Genomic DNA, 19,348 nt, shown 5'->3' on the forward strand with positions numbered 1-19,348 from the left:
GACGCCAGAGGAAAATAACTGGCTGGACATTCGTTTGTCTACCTTTAAAACATTTTCTTCCTGGTTTTACTCTCGGGGAAGTCCAGGGCTCTAACAATGTCACTTTCCAATGTGATCAATGTTAAGTCAAGCATGATTCTGTTTTAATTTAATGTTTTGTTTTAATGTTTTGATCGTTAACAGATTAAACTAGTGACTGTGACCGTCAGTGTGGATATTGCAACAAGATTCAGCGTTTCATCTCAAGCTAGCTATTTTAAAAGATTGATTTCAGAAAAATAAGTGAGGAAAAATAACCCTCCTGATGCGAACAAACAACTCCCATTTGGGAGGACCCCATGGGTCCAATATTCGGGAGGACCCATCAGCATGATGGGTCCTTCCAAATGTTGAATGTTGTGAAGGGACAGGTGGCTTAAATTTCTAAAGGTACATCACCAACGTTACAACATTTGGGCTTGTTTAGAAAAGGGGAAAAAACTTCTTGTATCAATGTTGGTGTATCATTATGATGTGTTTCATTCAGTAGTGTGACATAGAAGTTGACAGTGATAGTTGACAGCGCAACTTACACAACAAGTGGCGATAATTCAATATCAGTTTGACTTTAGGGGCTATTTTGATCAATGACAAGTGCAAAGAGGTAGGTTTTGGGTGCACAGAGTGTGCGCTTCTCAAATCACAACTGCTCAAAACAATAATATAACAATAATTTGTACATTGAAGATTGAATAGGCTGTTTCAGCCCATATGATCGCATAAATACGACACTATTTCAATTTTAAGTATACTTTATCTCACTTCTGATCTGAGTCATCTGTGAGAGAAAAAAAATCATATTGGGCCCAATTTCATCCACAGTCTGAATTATCTACATGTTCCCTGCAGGTATATACGAGTGTGGATTCACTAGAGGGTCAGTCAGGCATACAGCCAAGACACAGTTGAGAGTGGCACTCCTGCCTGATGAGATCACCCTGAAGATCAATCCTCTTACTGTGGACTGTTCGGATCGGAAGGACAGTGACAGTGTTAACGTGAATGTCATTGCCACCATCCTAAACAGCACAGAGAGCTATGTTGTTTGGTGGAGCTACAGGGGTAAAGGGAAAAATAATCTGGTGAATACATGTAAGACAAACCTTCACTATCTCCCAAATCTATGTCCTCCTTCCTTTCTTCTTTCTGTCAGCTGTAGTACAAAACAGCCCTACTTAAACTGAAACATAAACATAAATTGAAATTCACAATATTCCTGCAAAATGCATGTACTGACAACCAACAAAAATAACACTGAAACTAATATCTCTCTTTCTCTACAGTTAATGGGGATCAACTGGTCTACTCTTTCGATGCTCCTATCTCTTGCAAGAAATCCATGGACGCACAATACATGAATGTCACTTTTAAAAACACAGTTAATCAAGAAAAAAGTCAACGAGTGGATATTCCAGTAATCTACAGTACGTGATTCTGTGAAGAATTGTAAATTCCAAATTTATAATACAGCTTTTAATCTTTTTAACATGCTTGAATTTCAACTTAGTCTGTACTTTGACATGATGATTTCCCAGAGTCTCATTAATTCAAAATTTTTCTTTGTTCATATTTACATTGATTTGGATTTGCTTCTGTTACATTTAGCTAATGATTCCCTACATTTTTCTCCAAGGGGGTAAGCAATTTTGCTCAAAGGATGGGTTTTGGCCAAAAACTCCAGCTAGAGACACAGTGATTAATCGAACATGTGAAGAGGGCAAGGTTGGCTATAAGTCACGCACTTGTAAAGGCCCTGAGTGGGAGAACGTGTACTCTTCCTGCATCAGCCAAGAGTTGAACAAGGTTTTAAATGCAGCAGATGTGAGTATAGCATTACAGCTCATAGCGCTATATAACTTTAGGATTATAAAGTTCAATCTAACTTTTGTCTGTTTTTGTTTTTGTTTATTTTGTTATTTTTTTCTTTTTATCAAAAATTAGTTATTCACACAGTGATATTCTAAATTATTAACATTTTGTTTAGGTGTATTTTTACTTTTATGCATTAATTAGAAAAAGAAAAGGTCAGGTAAAGTTCTGTCCCCAATGTCATTCTCTATTTTGGTTCTACAAGGTTTTACCTGCAATGTACACAAGAAGACCAATCAAGTACTGCCTCCTTACCACGTCACCTCACTGCTCTGTGACTAGGGTTAAATTAGCTGAAAAGAACATTAAAATGTTGCTCAATCTTTTGAGTTTTGAAACCTCAAAACTGATGGTTTTATCAAAAACATTATGAATTACACTAATGCAAATGCCAACTAAGTTGTGAGCCATAAGCTACCATAATAGAAAGCTATCTTCCTAATGTTAATCACACGGCTCATCCTGTTTGTTTGAAAGATTTAATGTTATTATCAGTTACTGTTACTACTTCAGAGATTATTCAGAGATTAATACAAAGGAATGTGAGATAAATTCAGGCCTCTAGCTGCTAATTGCTGCACATTTTAGTGATTTTATGTTAACTCTACTATGCAGCTACTGAATTGAGTTTGTGTCTACTCTGTTTCACCCAGCTGGCCAACAGATGGTGCATATATGGTGCCCCACTGGCTACAAAGCTTAATTCAGAGTCAGCAAGCTTCATAATTATTATTTTTTTTTTTTACGTTTGAGATAAGCAAATTAATTAGTTATTACTTTTTAAGCTTTTTGATATTGTTTCAACTAAAGTTATACAGTGTGAAACTAACCGTGAAAATAAATGTATTTCATATTCTCTTTCCTAATGGGCACCATCCCAGCCATGTAATACACTCTAATTCAACCAATCCAGCATCTAATGATCCTGCCTGATCCTACATAAGCAGATGGCTGCAAAAGGGGGACAGGAGACAGCACCCTAAAACCAATAAAACAATCAGATGCACACGTGATTGGCTGAGGTAGCAATCAAGAGCCGACACAAAAGAGGCTGTTCAGATTGCAGATGGAACCTTATAAGTCCAAGATCACTACTGTTAAGACACTATCAACATTTTGTGTCTGGATGTAATTTGTGTGCTTTTGTTCACTGATTATTGTTTTTTTGTTTCACCTTTCTAGAACTTTAAGAAGGGACTAGGGGCTTCTCAGGAGGCGGCCGTGGGTATATTTGCAGGACTTTCGAACAGCTCTACAACTAATTCAACTGATTCAAGTAGCGTTATGGCCGAAGTTGGTGCCTCCATCGGTGTTTTAGATGTGATGTCCAGTGCATCACAAAATATTGACTTAGAAGAGAGTGTCTTTCCTGTAAGCCCTTGTCAATTACTATTACATTTACTGTAATACATGTGCAGTTATGGGCTTAAAGTTACATTCTTTACCTTGGACGCAGCAGTGTGAAAAACATATATTAACACATAGTCTTCCTTGTTGTTTCTGAATCTTTTAACCACATGGCTGCCCTCTATGGACAGAGTGGCTCAGTTGTCATGGAGATGGTTTAGTTGTTATCACATGAGAATGGAAAGTGAATAGAACAATACATGCACAGGGAGGGAAACTGGAGTGCAGTATTTACATCCCATGTTACAGCTGTAAAGAACATTACATCTATGACATGGCAGGGACCCTGGGCGAGACTGAATGAACACAAAAAACAGACAACTTCAATTGTCCCAGGACCACCCCTAACAGAAGCAGGGGTAACGATCTCCTTTGTTATCGTGAGACAGAAATTCCATCATATGACAACTAAACCATCTCCATGACAACTGAGCAACTCCATCCACTCTGGCAGGGTCAGAGATTTGGTTGAAAGCTTCGGTAAACAAGTTAGTTAGTCCTTGTTTTTGTCTGAATGTGCAGTTTTGCTTTAGGTTATGTTTCAAATGTGCACTCACAAATGAATAATGGTGAAGTTTTCATAAAGCTCTATACCTTGTAAAATTGTATGACACATATTGCTTTATCTTTTAAAAGAATGAATTGTTCTTATATGAGCTAAGAAAATCAATGGCCAAATTATGTTTTTTTAACAAATTCACTCTGGCTCATATAAGGCTGTGAAATTTGTCTACCGGTAAGTTTTAGGCGAATGGACTTGTGAATGTGCTGCTGAGAATCTGCTCCAGTTAGTACCTCTTGAACTAGCTTCAGTTCCATTAAGCTAGCTTTTCCTGAAATCTACCCACTAGAGGTGACTCTCAGCCATGGTATGAGTCTAGCATGAGTCTTGAAACTGCATGCGTTGGACAACTTGGCTACCTTGCCTGGGCTGATGAAAAATTCAATTGAATAATTTCTTGTACCAATGAAATATACCATAACAATGATTTTTCTGTTTTTCATTCTTCTATTTCAGAGTTTTGTCGATGCAGCAAGCAACTTGTTGAACAAACCCTGGGTTGGGGTCAACAAGTCTATAATTCAGAACATGTCATCAGATTACCTTATGTCTGTGGAAACTCTGGTGAAGAACATCAAGGTTAACACAAGCGATGGATTCAACAGTACAAATCTAGAGCTTAAATTCTGTAATTCGAGTAGTGGCTGTAATGTGTCTTTGTTTGACATAGACGTGAATCTAACAAAGACCTCCGGAATTATGAAAACTGTTGCTGTGAAAAATATAACGGATAAATTGCCCCACAGCCTGACCTACCTGACAACCAGCCTCTTATTATCAGTCACACTGGAAGACAGCGATAATTCATCTTTAGAAATTAGACTGGACTTCCCCAGGGAAGAGGGAAGTGAACCTGTTTGTGTCTTCTGGAATACCACAGTGAGGGAGTGGTCGGATGAAGGATGCTCTGCCAACATTTCCAGTGATGGAAACCGCACACTCTGCGTGTGCAACCACTTGACTGCATTCTCTGTCCTCATGTCCAAGAGTGACATATCTGATGCAACCCTAGATATGATTACAAATGTGGGCCTGGGTGTGTCCATCTGCTCCTTGCTGATCTTCCTTATCATTGAGTCTCTGGTTTGGTCAGCTGTGGTCCAAACAAACCTTTCACATTTCCGTCACACAGCCATGGTTAACATTGCCTTTTTCCTCTTGCTTGGTGACTGCAGTTTCTTGGTTTCTTCCTACCTTGACATTCTCAGTGACACCTGGTGTCTAGTTTTGACCATATGCAAACACCTCTTTTTCTTGGCCATGTTCTGCTGGATGCTGTGCTTGAGCGTCATGCTCGTCCACCAGCTTATCTTTGTCTTCAGCCCAGTGAGGAAAAGAGTCTTCATGTTCCTCTCCAGCATTGTGGGCTATGTTTGCCCAGTCCTAATAGTGGGATCCAGCTATGTGTATTACAAATACACTGACAAGCCCTACTATGATAAGAAAAGTTGTTGGCTGATTTATGAAAAACTCTTGAAGGGATCCATATATGCTTTCATCCTCCCTGTGGGAACTGTTATTTTGACAAACCTCTTTTCCATGGTGGTTGTCATTCTTACTCTGTTGAAGTCCTCGATACCTGATAGCACCAAGACAGACGACAAGGAGACAGCCAAAAGTATCCTTAAAGTGGTGGTCTTTCTAACCCCTCTCTTTGGAGTAACATGGGCCATTGGCCTCATTGGGTTCATATTGGATGAAAAGGATCCCATGATAAAAGTTGTTCATTACAGTTTCACCATCCTCAATTCCTTCCAGGTAATTTGAAAGCAACCCACACACCAAACAGAATGTCGATATTAGGGATGCACCGATCCAACTTTTTTGCCAATACTAATTCAGATTCCAGCAACTCCCAATTCCCCATCTGATACCAGTGCTTACTTTTTCCCAAATTTAAAATCTGTAAACCTCACTGCCTAGATTTCATTGGAATCATTTTTATGTAAGATAACATGAGGCAGCCTGTTGTGACTTAATGAATGTAATTAATAGTGGACACACTTTATGAAAATTGAATTTTATGAAATTGACAAAGAAACTGTATTTAATGTGAATTGGTCATTTCATGGTAGGGCTTATTAAGGTAAGTATTGGCTCAATACCAATCTGATCGATGCATCCCTGGTTGATATTGTACTGTACATGTCATCATGGTTTAACCTCCACACCCTTCCTGTAGTTTTCACTGACTTGTATCAAATTACTTCCTGCATTGGTACAAAATGTTGTCATTGATCACAAATTGCTAATGCAGAATGAAAGTTGAATATGAACGGAATTCAGAGGAGTAATGGTATAAAATGTGTTATTTTTGTTTTTTCAAACAAAAGTATCTGCATAGAAACAGAGTTTGAAACCTGTTACACTTGCTGTTTTGCAGGGCCTTTTCATTTTGCTGACGGGGTGTTTAACAGAGAAGAAGGTAGGTTTGTCATTTTATCAATGAGCAGATATTCAGTTTTACACTGAGGTGGCCAATGCAATGTTTTAAACTTGCTTTACAATAAACAGAACCATAACACTGCATCAATGACTTAGTGGTGAAATTCTTACCTGTGCAATGGGAGGCATGTGATGTCTGGTGGGCTTCAAAAAAGGCACTTTTTGTGCACTAGGGCACAAAAATGTTGCCCAATAATTATGTTGTTTAGTATTTACCATCTGACTAATATATGAATGTAACATATACATGTTATTATTAACAGATTCGAGGGGAACTGAAAAAACTCATAACTGTAAGTTTACAAAATATGTGTACCTAGAATTAAACAATAACATAAGAAAATGTGTATCATAACTCTGTTTGCTTCTATCCTCAGGCAAAATCAAAAGGACAAAATGAGAGCATGAAGAAGAGCATGAATTCAACCGTCTACACAAAAGACAGATGAAGACAGAGGTCAGTCTTATATTATGTGATTAGTAGTGTCCCGTTTACTTGTGTCCATGCATTTGCTGTATCTTCTATTATACAACATTTAAAGCATCACATTAAAGAAAGTAAGTAGAGTAAGACTCAAAGTAAGAGTCTTAAAAGATGACTGCTTCTAATCTGTAACAAGACAAGACAATTGAGTGTCATTTTATTTGTCAGTTTTATATTTTCTCTTCATCAGAGCACACGAATATCTAATAATAATATCTGTCTAAATCTGTTTTGTTATGCTATTTTACATGGTTGGACCATTAAAGATCACACTGGAAACCCTGTTCATATTTAAACAAGAGTCTGCAGTCATGCTAGCATCTCTGTGAGGCTGCACAGCTGTGCTTTGCTAAATGCTAACGTCAGGATGCTAACATGCTGATATTAACTTATGATTTCATTACGATTTCATCATAAACCAAAGTATTAGACAAATTGAAATTTTGACCTGATGTTGGTGCTATATGAAAAGTCAAAAGGTCACAAAAATTTTAATTTTGTCATGCTGATGAATCTAGATGCAAAGTCAAGCCAATGTGACCAATGTTATTACAATTAATCATTTGGGTAAATGTCCTTACTGCATTTCATGGCAATCAATCCAATAATAGACATTTCACTCAAAACCACAACCACTCAACCTCATGGTGGCACTAGAGAAAAAGGCAGGAGATCTCTAAAGTTATTAGGAACCATCATGAATGCCTGTACTAGATTAAGTGCCAATCCATCCAGTAGATTTTGATATATTTCACTTCATATGTGAAAATTTTGACCTGATAATAGTGCTAGATTGCAGGTCAGCAGATCACCAAAGTCAATTGTATTTATCATTTTATTTATCTTTATTTATCTCTTTTTGTATTTATCTAATTTTATTTAGTTTGGACTGACCAATATACCGACATTGCTAGCCCTAGAGACATGCCGCTAAAGTGGCTAATCATGTACAGTTATATATCATTGTTTATCCACTGTGTTACGCCTTAAAAATCTATAAATCTTTAAGCATAATTTCATGTTGAATGAATCAGGACACGTAGAGATTTTGAAAAATTAGAAGCAGCAACGTTTCTCATGATTCAAATGTTCCCTTATTTTGTGTCAGAAATGCAAAGTTTGGACACTTCCAACTGTAAAATAGTGAGCTAAAACTTGTGTTTTGTTGGTGTGTGAATCCAGTCTGTCTGTCATCTCTCCATTTCAGACTGTGAAGACGGACCAAGAAGAAGGAAACAGCAACTCACACACGTACTATGCAACTTCACAAACAGCCATATCTTTGTGTTTGCTTTGTATTAGACTATAGTTCCTGGGCAGTTTAGTGAAGCTTATAAAACACAACACTGATGTTTTGATAATTTTTATTGATTTGATTGAAAACCATTATTGTTAGTAGTAGTATTGACACTACTTGTGATCTCCATCAGCTGCAACTGGAAACAAATTTCACATTAAATCAAATCCTGCTCCAAGGAATAATGTGTAATTCAAGGTTATGTATACATTTGAATACCATTATTTTCTCAAGGGGAGAGCAGACGCAGATTTTTTTCCATGTGCTACTGAAGTGAAAGTCAGTACTGAATGGTCACTGTATATCTTTAAGGAGAGGCTTTAATGCATACCAACTCAAACCACAATTGGATTCTGGATGGTCAGATTGTATTTGCTGACTGTATATAAAACAGAATAGATTTTCTAAGATCGCTTGCTTGGTTTGATCCTTTTATTTAAATGGAAAGTTTGTAAATTTACACTGTTTGGCATAAATCATAACCTGTACTATACTATGTGTGTATAACTACTATATGTATCTCAAAATATGTAATGAAATAAAAACAAGGAATATAATGTCTTTTATTGTTCTGAGAAATTTCAATGCATACATATATTTTTCATAACAAATTATTTAGAAGACTATATATGATTATTTTTATCATACAAATAAATTAAACTTAGGACACAGAAGTACTGATGCTATCCTCCTGCAGGATGATGCTACTTTGAAAGACTTGTTCATTCATTCTGGTTTTGATCCTAGTTTTCCTCCTGTTGCAGACTAAGGTGTAGTTCTTAATTTACCGCTGCTACTCCTTAATGATAAATGTATTCATTTTAAAAGTGACCCCTTACCCCTTAACTTGTATTGTGGGGGGAGGTTTAGATTTGAGAAGTCTTAACTCTGCTGGATGAACGCAGAGGACACATTTAGTCCTGTGAAATGTGATTTAGCGAGTTCTCCTGATGACAGTGAAGATGGCCAGTGTCAGAACAACGGTCCCCGCTGCACCACCGATCAAAGCTCCCAGAATGCCTCTGTCTATTTTCAGTTCCTCACACCTCTTACCGGTGTAGTAGGTGCTCTGGCTTGATGCACACCTGAAAAGCAGTAGAAAGAAATATTAATTTGTTAATAAAAAAAATAGTTGACTAAGAAAGATGAATTGCTTTGAACTGCAAGTTCCACATGAACACACCCCCTCATGTATTTGCTGAGTCCTGTGTCACTTAGCTGGCAAGCTTAACTTAAGCAAAGGGAAACACCAGTGTTCAATTTAGATAAATGGTCTCTAAAGATACAACAGAGAAAGGGTTGTGTTTCTGCTGTGGATAAAATCGATGTTTGTTTCTAATTAAATCTTGGCTTGTGAGGCTTTGAAGGAATAAAACAACATTTTGTATTAGTTTTTTCCCCAGAGCATTAGATGACAAGGTCAATACCAGTATGAAGCTAAAGTTGGTAAGCAATTAGCTTAGCTTAGCATAAAGACTCTCTCCAAAGTTCAAAAATTCACCCACCAGCACCTCTAACACTCAGTAATTAACACATTACAACTCGTTTTTTGAAATCTGTACAGAAACAGAAATGTAAAAACTGCAATTACAACAATTACTTTATTGGTGTTTTGACTGAAATGATAGTGACCAGATAAAAGCAATATAATTTTACATGATAAAAAATATTTTGGAGTGAGCTTTTTCTTAAAGGTCCAATGTGTAGAATTTAGTGGCATCTCATTCATTTGGTTGCAATCTGCAACCTCACCACTAGATGCCACTAAATTCTACACAGTGGACCTTTAAAGGAATAGTTTGACATTTTGCTAAATATCCTTACATCTGTGCAGCTACTGAACTGGAGCTGGGAGTTGGTTACATTAGCTTACAGATTAGTTGGATACATAAGCTTACAGTTTGCGTACAGATTAAACAAATTTGTGATATTTAGATGTGCTGGTAGGTGTTTTTTAAACCAGAGAGCACAACTAGCTGTTTCCTTGTGCTTCCAGTCTTTATGCTAAGCTAGGCTAATCATCTCCAAGCTCTAGCTCCATACTTAACACACAGGCATGAGAGTGATCAATCTTCTCATCTAATTCTCAGCAAGAGGGGGGGAAAGTGTATATCCTAAATTGTCAAACTATTGCTCTAAACACATATGAGCACAAACTGGATATAAATGCTTACTCTAGAATTGTGACGTTGTCTTATTGACACTGAATGTAAACTTATATCTTTTTGAAGTGAGGACAAGCTGAAATATTAGCTGAAATAATTCCCACATTTCAAAAAATAATAACACATTTAGTAATGCAAATACACATGTGCTGTACATCCAATGCTAAAAACACAAATACACACCTGCACGAGGCTTTCCCTTCACTCTCAACACACACGCCTCCATTAAAACAAGGGTTGGGATGACAGGGGTTGGCAGCACGTGCTTCTCTGTGTTTTATAGCGTCTGGTCTAATTTCCTCCTCTCTGATTGGCTTCTCATCTGTGATGTCGTTACTTGGTGCAGCCGGTTGGACAGGAACCTCTGTCTTGATCAGGTGGGTCAAATCTAACAAAACCAATAGATAAATAAACATGGCAGCTAATGCTTCACTGAAAGATTTGAATATGTAAGACAGAGGTGAGACAAGATTTGTGACATGAGTTATATGAATTGAATCGGTATTTGCTAGTAGAATTTATGGAACAGTGAAATAAATCTAGAAAACTTGAGCTGATATTTCTCACCATTGAAGTCAGCAGTAATGATGAGATCATTGTTCTTGAGGAAGCTCCTCCTTTGTAGATGCTTGTGAGAAATGAATGTGCTCCAGCCTAGCTCTTGGCCGCGGTAACACTGGCAGCTCGGATCCCACTTTGCTCCTGAAGTGGATGTTGGTTTGTTCCAGCGGGCATCAGTGTCTGAGGGGGAAATTGAGTCAAGAAAAAAACCCCAAAAAATCACACGCATTATGCCTTTTTCATCGTTCAGTGCAACAGATACATTGAAGCCACGAAGAAGCTCCTCAATCATGATATTGTAACTTAATTCCATATATTTGTGGTTAAAACAGGATATCAGGGTAAGAGATAAAGCAAAATAGATGAACAGGTTGGGTTAGAACAAACAGAAGAAGAAGAAGGGTATAATCCATAGTTCTGTATTAACAGTGGATCAAATAATTATGTGGGTTTAAAAGGGGTGGCTTATAGTGATGAACACACTCTCTACGGGGCTTTTAAGCAAGTTCACCATATCAATTTTATAAAGTGATAATATGTTTGTGTTTACAGCTTGTTTCAGTTGCCCTAAAGTGGCCAAAAATACAGATTTAAGTAATGATATTTTGTTATAAATAGGACATTTAAAATAAATTATTATTTGGTACGCAAGGCATTTTTAAAGCAGCAATAACTGATTTTGTGGTCACCTGGGGGCAGCGCAAGAAGATGTAAACAAAACATCATCATCATCATCATCATCATCACCTTATGAAGTTGTTAAAGTTGTTATAATGAATTGAAGGCCAATATTCACTTCTTTTTTTTAGCTCTGTTTTGGTCTGTGTTCACCAGCTGGTCGCTAACTTTGTCTGTTTGCCATTTGGTGTTGGGCAGGTAGTGTACAGTCAGTTCATTAGAGGTTTTTCACTGAAAACAGCTGCCTACTGCAGTTGGAAATAGGGTTGATGAGAGCAGTGAGACTCAACTAACACAGAAAGTTGCAGGCTGTAAAGCTAATCAGTAAGAGGACATATTATTCACATTTCCAGGTCTATATTTATATCCTTGGGTTCTACTGGAATACCTTTGCATGATTTACAGTTAAAAAAACTCCTTATTTATCTTATACTGGCTCTTTATGCAGCCCCTCAGTTCAGCCTCTGTCTGAAACAGGCCGTTTTAGCTCCTGTCTCTTTAAGGCCCCCCCTCCCAATGAGCCCACTCTGTTATGTTTGGTCAGCTTCCGGCTTTGACTTGAAGAGAACATTTCTACATACATTAACCTCAAGTTTTGGAACTCTGACCATGTTTAGCATAGATATCTGATATCATAACAGTATAAAAATGACAGAAAATCACAAAAAGCATAATATTGGTAGTCATTGTTAATATAAAAATATGTATTAGGGCAGCTCTGAGGATTAATTATCACTTTAAAGATCAATTGAAGTAAGGACTTCAAAGTTCCCAGTTGATTTGGCAACACTGATGATTTGATAATTAAAAGTACGTCGTGAGAACTAAAGTCCCACAGTTTCGTTCAAAATGCCATATGGTCTAAATGTGTCACTGGAACTGCCTGAGTTCCTGTAAAAACAAATGAAAGTGTGATCTCTGAATTATCCAGAGTAACTAGGACATTGTATCTGGAAAACCTTTAAATGTTGTTTCTCAATGCTGTGAACACCACAAGACAAATTCTATTCACCTCCTTTGAATTAGGGTGGAGTAGAAATCTCAAAACCTGGGCAAATAAAACCTGGCTTGGCAATATACAACTAGCTGTAATTTAGGTGAACCAACTTTTTCATCATGCAAGTGTACTTAAATGCCAGCGACCTTGACCTACCTGTGGTGAAGCTTCTAGTAGAAGACATCCTGAGTTTCACATCAGGGTCCTGGTCCATGGCAACAATGGTTGCCTGCCTGTTTTTGGCAGGCCACTGCATCACTGCATCATTTTCCCCACTGCAGAGGTGCATGGTCACGCTAACATAGTCTGGGTAGGTGCTCTCTCTCCCATTTGGGTAAACACTGATACCAAATGAGTAGCCCTCCGAGTTGTAGAAGCACTTGCTTTTAAGCGACTTGCCAACAGGGTTTGCGGCAAGGACGCTATCGAAGTTGTGGATTTGCCAAACAGCACTGGGGCAAACTGTCTCAGTAAGAGTGATGTCATCAATTAAGATAGCGCCCGTGGAGTTGGATGAACCTCTGATGCCTTGGAAGAAATAGCGGAACTTCTTTGTCACCTTGAGAGTCACATGGGCTATTTTCCAGGCATCATCTCCATCACCTGAGAGACCAAAAGCAGGAGTATTTTAGAGCACTCAATAGTAAAGGGGGAAAATTAAACCTGAAAATTCATACATTTTAATATACACTGTGAAATAAACAATATATGAATGACAAAATAATATACCTGTGATGGTGTGGATCTTCCTGACACTGCGAACAGTTCCTGTCCCATCATCAGTCCTGATCCATATCACAAGTTTGTCCCCAGCTGCTCCAGTCATTTTGTAGAAAAACTGCAGGCACTGTTCGTCTCTCTTGGGGTAGAGGATACGTGACTCCAGCAAGGCGCTGTTTCCAGCTACGCCGGAAGAAGTGTCAAACTTCATGAAGTAGCCAGAATCTAAAAGGACAAGCGGCAATCAGTACATATTTTGTTAATTTTCCCAGAGGACATTTTGACATGTCACTGCAGAAAAGGCACAGGTGTTAAAGATCAAATTAATGATGGCTGAATTCAATTTAGCTGCTTCCGTTTCTGTGTCCTGGTAGCGTGTGTGCTCGCTGTCATGGCTTACTGGGACACTTGAACGAAGGAGGCATTGTTTATGTTATTAGTAAGACAATTAGTAAGTAAATTTACCAAATGGTACACATGTTGTTACAAAAGTCTAAATAAGGTTTTAGACAATATTTAACAGAATGTTCTTTCATATAAGTCTGTCATTTACTGTATATAATTATCTGTCATATGATGGTGAGACATGTAGAGCTATTCATGAGAATTTAAGCATGTAAATTCATCCATGGCCTTGGGATTAATATGTGTGACAAAATAATCCTAACTCAGGTGGGCCCTCTCACCAGCTTTTTCTGAGCTTTGTAGAATGTCAATCATGTGATAACAAGTGGTCGTATATGGGAGGGATTGTAACCACTGTAGCTGATTATATTTGGTGTCAGTAATATTGCGTTGATTGTGTGTGCACCTGAGCTAGTTCCATTTGCTGATAACAGCTGTAAGATGCAGTAGAAAGCTCTGAAAAAGCAAGTAAGTGCATCTTTAGTTGAAATTTGTCAAATACTGTATATGTGATACATTTCTTTTGACAATTTTTGATATTTTTGCATAGTGAGAATCAAAATACTCTATTATTGTTTCTTAACATGATCAAATTGTTTCTTGATTTCTTTTTCTTTTTTCTGATTTTTTTTTTCTTAACTGCAATGGGTTGAAGGCACTTGCCCAGAACTAGAGCTTTCTCACAACAGACATTGTTAAGATTAGCACAGGTTTAATTAATAACATTAAAGATGGCTTCGGTATACAGTGGGTGTTCTCTATCCAGGGCTCTGCTATTTTGAATTGCAGTTCCATTGCATTGGTTACCGTCTGCCCTGCAAATCATCATCAAATAAAAAGTAATAAAATAAAAAATCTAATAGCCTTCATATGGAGTTGGAGTTTGTGATATCTCTTTTGTCACATTGTATTAGGTTACCAGATGTTTTCTGTTAGGATTTAGTGGAGATCTACATTTGATATACCATTGCGTATGATGTAGAAAAAGTGCTCCGTACCTCTGCAACGCCCTGCCAGGGTGTGATCTGCATCAACTGGACTGCTAAGTGTCTGGACCCAGTCTGCATTGTCCTCCTCATTCTGGATCATTCCACAGATGTTGATCAGCTCAAAGGAACACTGGTCCAGAAGAGTGTGTGTGTTGGCTGTGACAGGACAGTTATCAACAGTGAACCTACAAAGCTTAAAAGCTAGTTTTAATTATTGTGAAATATGGAGGATCTACAAAATAGATGTGAGAGGAGACACTCACCACAGTCATACATGCGGTTGACTCTGGTGATGTCTATAGCACTGAAGTCCAGTCGCTGGCCAATGACTTCATTAAAATACGGTATGGCGGTGGTGATTGTGGGGATACTTTCGTTCTTGTTGAAGGACAGTGGTCTGTAGTGCATGATGGACTCATAATCATACGGCGTATTCAGATCAGTGACGAAGTTATCCTCATACTTATTGAAATTGTGCTCCTTCCCTGTGAGGAGAGAGTAACATAGTCACTGATATGTGGATTGTTAAGTGACAGTATATCCTTCAGTACTACCACACAACAGATGTACATGTCGAAGCTATAAAACCTTTGCTTTTAAAAGTAATTTTGTATTGTCAGTTATTTGTATTTGTGTACTTTCCTTACAACTTGTGTAAATGTCCTTTTGAAAACCAGCTAAGTGATGCATGACTAAAGGACACAGTCTGATCCCAAAACAGAGAAAACCACTACATTTGATTGCATTGCAAATAAAACAAATAAATAAATAATTAATAAATAAATAAGAAAAATAAATAAATTAACTATCATGGAGGACATCGAGGTCTTTGTAATATTTCTGTGAATTTTAGAGGTTTAATGACATGAAGAGGAATTTACATTCTTCAATTTCACATATGACTCATGTTAGAGTTTTTAAGAACTGTCCCAGTACTTTGTGTTTTGTGCTAACTAGCAAATGTTGGCATGCTAGCATGCTAGACAAAGATGGTGGACATGGAGATCATGGTGAACGTTATACCTGATAAACGTTCACCAGCGTTCACCAGTGTTCACCAGCTAAATGCTAACATCTGCATTTAGCTAGCACTGCTGTGCCTAAATACAGCCTCACAGAACTTTGAAGACTAAATGCCTTAAAATGTGGCTATTTGACTAAATAAATAAAAATATAAGGGGTTTACTTTTTGCCTCTCTGATGGTGTAAACTGTAGATGTACTGTGTAGATAAGGTTGAAAGCTCCACAGCAATTGAGTGAACCTTGTAATGAGATAGTCTTCGTCAAAATGTTTTGAATGTCAAGAATGAACTTTCAATCCCATTTGTTGGCCAACACGAATGGAAAATCCTTAAAGTGCTCAGAAATGATGTACATGTGAACATCTGCAATTACATAACTGCTGGGCAGTTCCAACTGCTGAGAGGCTAGCTCCAGAAAAGCTACCGTGAAGTTGACTTTGTCAACTCTAATTGAAGAGTTAAATCAATAAATAAAATGTGTGATTATGTAAATGTTCATAAAAAGTTACAAAATTTGGTTGTTTGCTAGTCAAAAGTGGGGTTCTACTGGGGGAATTTGGGCTCATGATGACCTCAGTATTTCTAAAATTTCAGCCACAGCTCTGAATAAAAATGATGAACTAATTGTGACCCACCTTCTTCAATCTGGTCCCACCAGATCTTGACATAGTCATCTCTATCAGAACGAGACTGTTCGTGGTAAAAGCCCAGAGCGTGCAGGAGCTCATGCTGCACAATGGCCTTCGTGTCGCACCTGGCCCCAATAGACACATTCTGGCCTTTTTTATCATCTCCAACATATGACCAGCATCTGAATTAATTCAATGGAAAAATCAAATCACATCAGCATTTCCTAATCTTTGGTTCTTAATGCCTCAAGTTTATGGATATGACAGCATGACCTATAAAGTGTGCAACTGTCAAGAGGATTTCTGAGTAAAACTGTCTCACCCAGAAAGCTTAGTGAAGGAGATGTGGCTGGCTTCTCCTTCATAGGGCTTGAAGTCGACACAGGATCTCAGACGGTATTCTTCAAGAGCCTGGAGGATCACCCCTTTCGCATTCAGCTCTAGAATAATAGAAATTAATTTCCAAATCAGTACGTGTTTTACCTACTCATCAAACTTATTGGTAGAAAGTACTTCCATTGTGCGCAGCATACCAAGTGAATCTGTTAAGATGTATGGTATAGGAAACTTCCATCTTCTTGTTTCATCAAGGATTGCATTTCTGTTGGGCTGCAAGACACATTGAAAGCGTTGAGAATGTGCTTATATGTCTTTGACAAACATAATCTCCACACAGACTCACTGTATACTTACATCACCAGCGATGTCTCCCTCAAACAGGTGTTTTAAACCTAAAATTAAAAAAAACAAACATGTTTAGTATATATGAATATCAGTCAACAAAGCTTATGACTACAGTGCACATATCAATAGAAGGACTGGGCTTAACAAATGTACCTCTGTTGATCTCGGGTATGTCGTCCCTCAGTTCACCTGCATCTACATTATCACCTGGAAGATATGTTTATTGTTAAAGCTACAAAAAAGGTAACATAATGCATGTAAAAGCTTGTATTATGTGCATGTTATCAATAAAGTTAACAGGAACCAACCGGTAAGTGTCGGAACAGCTTGCACCTAGCACACAAATAGAGACAGTTCTCAGTTTACACCTTCCACTGCAACATTTTTTCAACTCCATTTAAAATACTTTAGAAACTCTTTACCTTCAAAACCACAAAAACTCCAAACAGTGCGGCAATCTTCGTCAAACCGTCTCGAGAGACCATGTTGTTATCCCGACAGAAACGTGTTACCTTGATGCCAGTGTAAACATGTACATAAAGGCAGCAGCTGAAGGGGAACTTTGATCACCATTATAGCGTTTAATGAGTAACAAGCATTCCACACGTGTCTTCACTGTTCTTAAGACATTTTGTCAGGTGTTCAGGCATGCACATGTATTGACAGCCATAAACTGTTGACCCTGGAGGATTCAACAACAAATTGACACGAGCTGATCTCAAATCTAATAAAACAAGCAATTATGTCGTTTATAGGTTTGACCTCTGACCTCTCTGTTGCTCAGGGCACCTGTTTTTCTTACCAAGTCATGTAAGCTACTTCTTCACAAAGCAAAATTGTAGGCAGAACAACAGCAAAGTCTGCAGATTTGTGTCAAAACCATATCCTCTTTCTGTTAAAGATCCCCTCCAGACATGTATTGTGAAACATATGTAAGACATATAAGATACTCTGCTTGGAACAATAATATGTAATCACCACTTTAAAAGTTAAACTGCTGGACACAAGATGTCTCCTACTTCACTGTAAAGTCCATTCTCAGTGTTTGTGTACTGGAGGTTTCAAGTTTCCATATCACACTACTGTAAGGTGTATACTGGACCACATTTAGCTCCAAACTAGTTGAAATATCACAAATCCTGCTCGTAATCCCGCCCCTCACAATCTGATTTTCAATGAGCTCAGAGAAACTTTCCACTTTCAGCAGATGAATGTGAAAACAAACTCTGCACATACAACATTCTGCACAGTGAAGCTCAAACATCCAACTGTAGGAACAAGACTTTACGTGCTAGTGAAGCATAAAGAAACTGCCTGTAACAAATAATTCAATCCTCTTGTAATTATGTAAGATTTATTAGAGTGACATTGCCTTTCAGGTGTGCACTATAGTGCTTGGCTAGAGAGTGAAGCTGTAAACATAGAGCAAAAAGGATAGGACAGCTAAACTGCTGACAGCTCAAGCTGTTGTGACACCTTTGATGCCTTTAATACCTGATAAGGTTCTGGTAAGGCTCTATATTGCTTTGTCCTTATCTTATAATTACTGCGTTATTATCAAATGTCAACACAGCTGATTTAGTTGATATTAAAAGAGCTCTTCAGCAATTTAGTATTGCACTACCATTAAGTTGAAGGACTCACAAGATACAGATTTCAAAGGCAATGCTCAAAATTGAGGCAGTAGAGGCTGAAATACCCTGACTTTAAATTACTTATTATGGGTCAAGATCCAAAAAAGCTGGGTTCTACATTGCCCATGATGCAACTGATAACCGTTATACTGTCCCTGTCTGTAAATTCCCAAGTTCTTCAACCTCCTACAAGATTGTAATACAGGCTTTCTGTTAAGAATTTGTAGTGTCTGTGCTCAAGCTGAGATAATATGGCATCATAGGGGTTATTTTGACAGACTCGACAAAGCTGCTCCAGACCTGCAATACTGCTCATTAACTGTGTGACTTTGTGACAAGTAAATTGAACTTCATTTGTAAAATTTGTGGAGTTGATTCACCTAAGATTAGCAGCTAAGTCAAGATTCTTATATTTTACTATTCTGAATTGATTCACAGATTCCAATTATCCATTCTTATATATTAAATATTATATATTAATATTAAAAGGTGGAACTGTGCCACAAGGGAACAATGCAGCACCTGGATGGTATACAGCACTACAATTCATCTTCAATGAAGGCAAGTGTTTGGGCACGTTTTGGATTTAATAACTTAATAATTAACTTAACATAACAGAGCATTTAACCACCACACACTTCCCAACTTTACAAAACCCCTAACCAACTCTGATTGGGATAAGAAAATAACTCCATTGTCTAATTTCAAAATGGGTTTCCCTGGTAGGGGAGAACAAATTCAATTCAATAGTTCAATAGTT

General features: G+C 37.8%; 2 protein-coding genes across 2 annotated transcripts; one reads left to right on the top strand and one right to left on the bottom strand.

Annotated features, from left to right (window-relative positions):
• The first annotated feature begins 268 nt into the window (after positions 1-268).
• Positions 269-8,506, top strand: LOC137169438 (adhesion G protein-coupled receptor F5-like). Its single transcript, XM_067572631.1, has 9 exons — positions 269-1,131; positions 1,323-1,463; positions 1,673-1,860; positions 3,091-3,279; positions 4,334-5,635; positions 6,261-6,302; positions 6,586-6,615; positions 6,700-6,779; positions 8,014-8,506. Exons 1-8 carry the CDS (start codon positions 876-878, stop codon positions 6,769-6,771), a joined length of 2,220 nt encoding a protein of 739 aa, XP_067428732.1. The 5' UTR covers positions 269-875; the 3' UTR covers positions 6,772-6,779; positions 8,014-8,506.
• Positions 8,507-8,652: 146 nt separating this feature from the next.
• Positions 8,653-17,513, bottom strand: mep1a.2 (meprin A, alpha (PABA peptide hydrolase), tandem duplicate 2). The gene is made up of 14 exons (XM_067572632.1): positions 17,377-17,513; positions 17,263-17,287; positions 17,108-17,161; positions 16,964-17,001; positions 16,804-16,879; positions 16,593-16,710; positions 16,277-16,452; positions 14,882-15,103; positions 14,628-14,774; positions 13,234-13,449; positions 12,661-13,107; positions 10,836-11,009; positions 10,452-10,656; positions 8,653-9,188 (listed from the first exon to the last, which is right to left on the bottom strand). Exons 1-14 carry the CDS (start codon positions 17,437-17,439, stop codon positions 9,038-9,040), a joined length of 2,112 nt encoding a protein of 703 aa, XP_067428733.1. The 5' UTR covers positions 17,440-17,513; the 3' UTR covers positions 8,653-9,037.
• Positions 17,514-19,348: the final 1,835 nt, after the last annotated feature.

Source organism: Thunnus thynnus, chromosome 18, assembly GCF_963924715.1.
Source record: "Thunnus thynnus chromosome 18, fThuThy2.1, whole genome shotgun sequence".
NCBI lineage: Eukaryota > Metazoa > Chordata > Actinopteri > Scombriformes > Scombridae > Thunnus > Thunnus thynnus.

Coding starts and splice junctions, on each gene's coding strand:
- LOC137169438 (XM_067572631.1), top strand. CDS start 876: ATGTTCCCTGCAGGTATATACGAGTGTGGATTCACTAGAGGGTCAGTC. Junction 1,132..1,322: donor AAATAATCTGGTGAATACAT/GTAAGACAAACC, acceptor CTTTCTCTACAG/TTAATGGGGATCAACTGGTC. Junction 5,636..6,260: donor CCATCCTCAATTCCTTCCAG/GTAATTTGAAAG, acceptor GCTGTTTTGCAG/GGCCTTTTCATTTTGCTGAC.
- mep1a.2 (XM_067572632.1), bottom strand. CDS start 17,439: ATGGTCTCTCGAGACGGTTTGACGAAGATTGCCGCACTGTTTGGAGTT. Junction 17,162..17,262: donor AGCTGTTCCGACACTTACCG/GTTGGTTCCTGT, acceptor CATATCTTCCAG/GTGATAATGTAGATGCAGGT. Junction 13,450..14,627: donor CCTGGCAGGGCGTTGCAGAG/GTACGGAGCACT, acceptor TTGTCCTTTTAG/ATTCTGGCTACTTCATGAAG.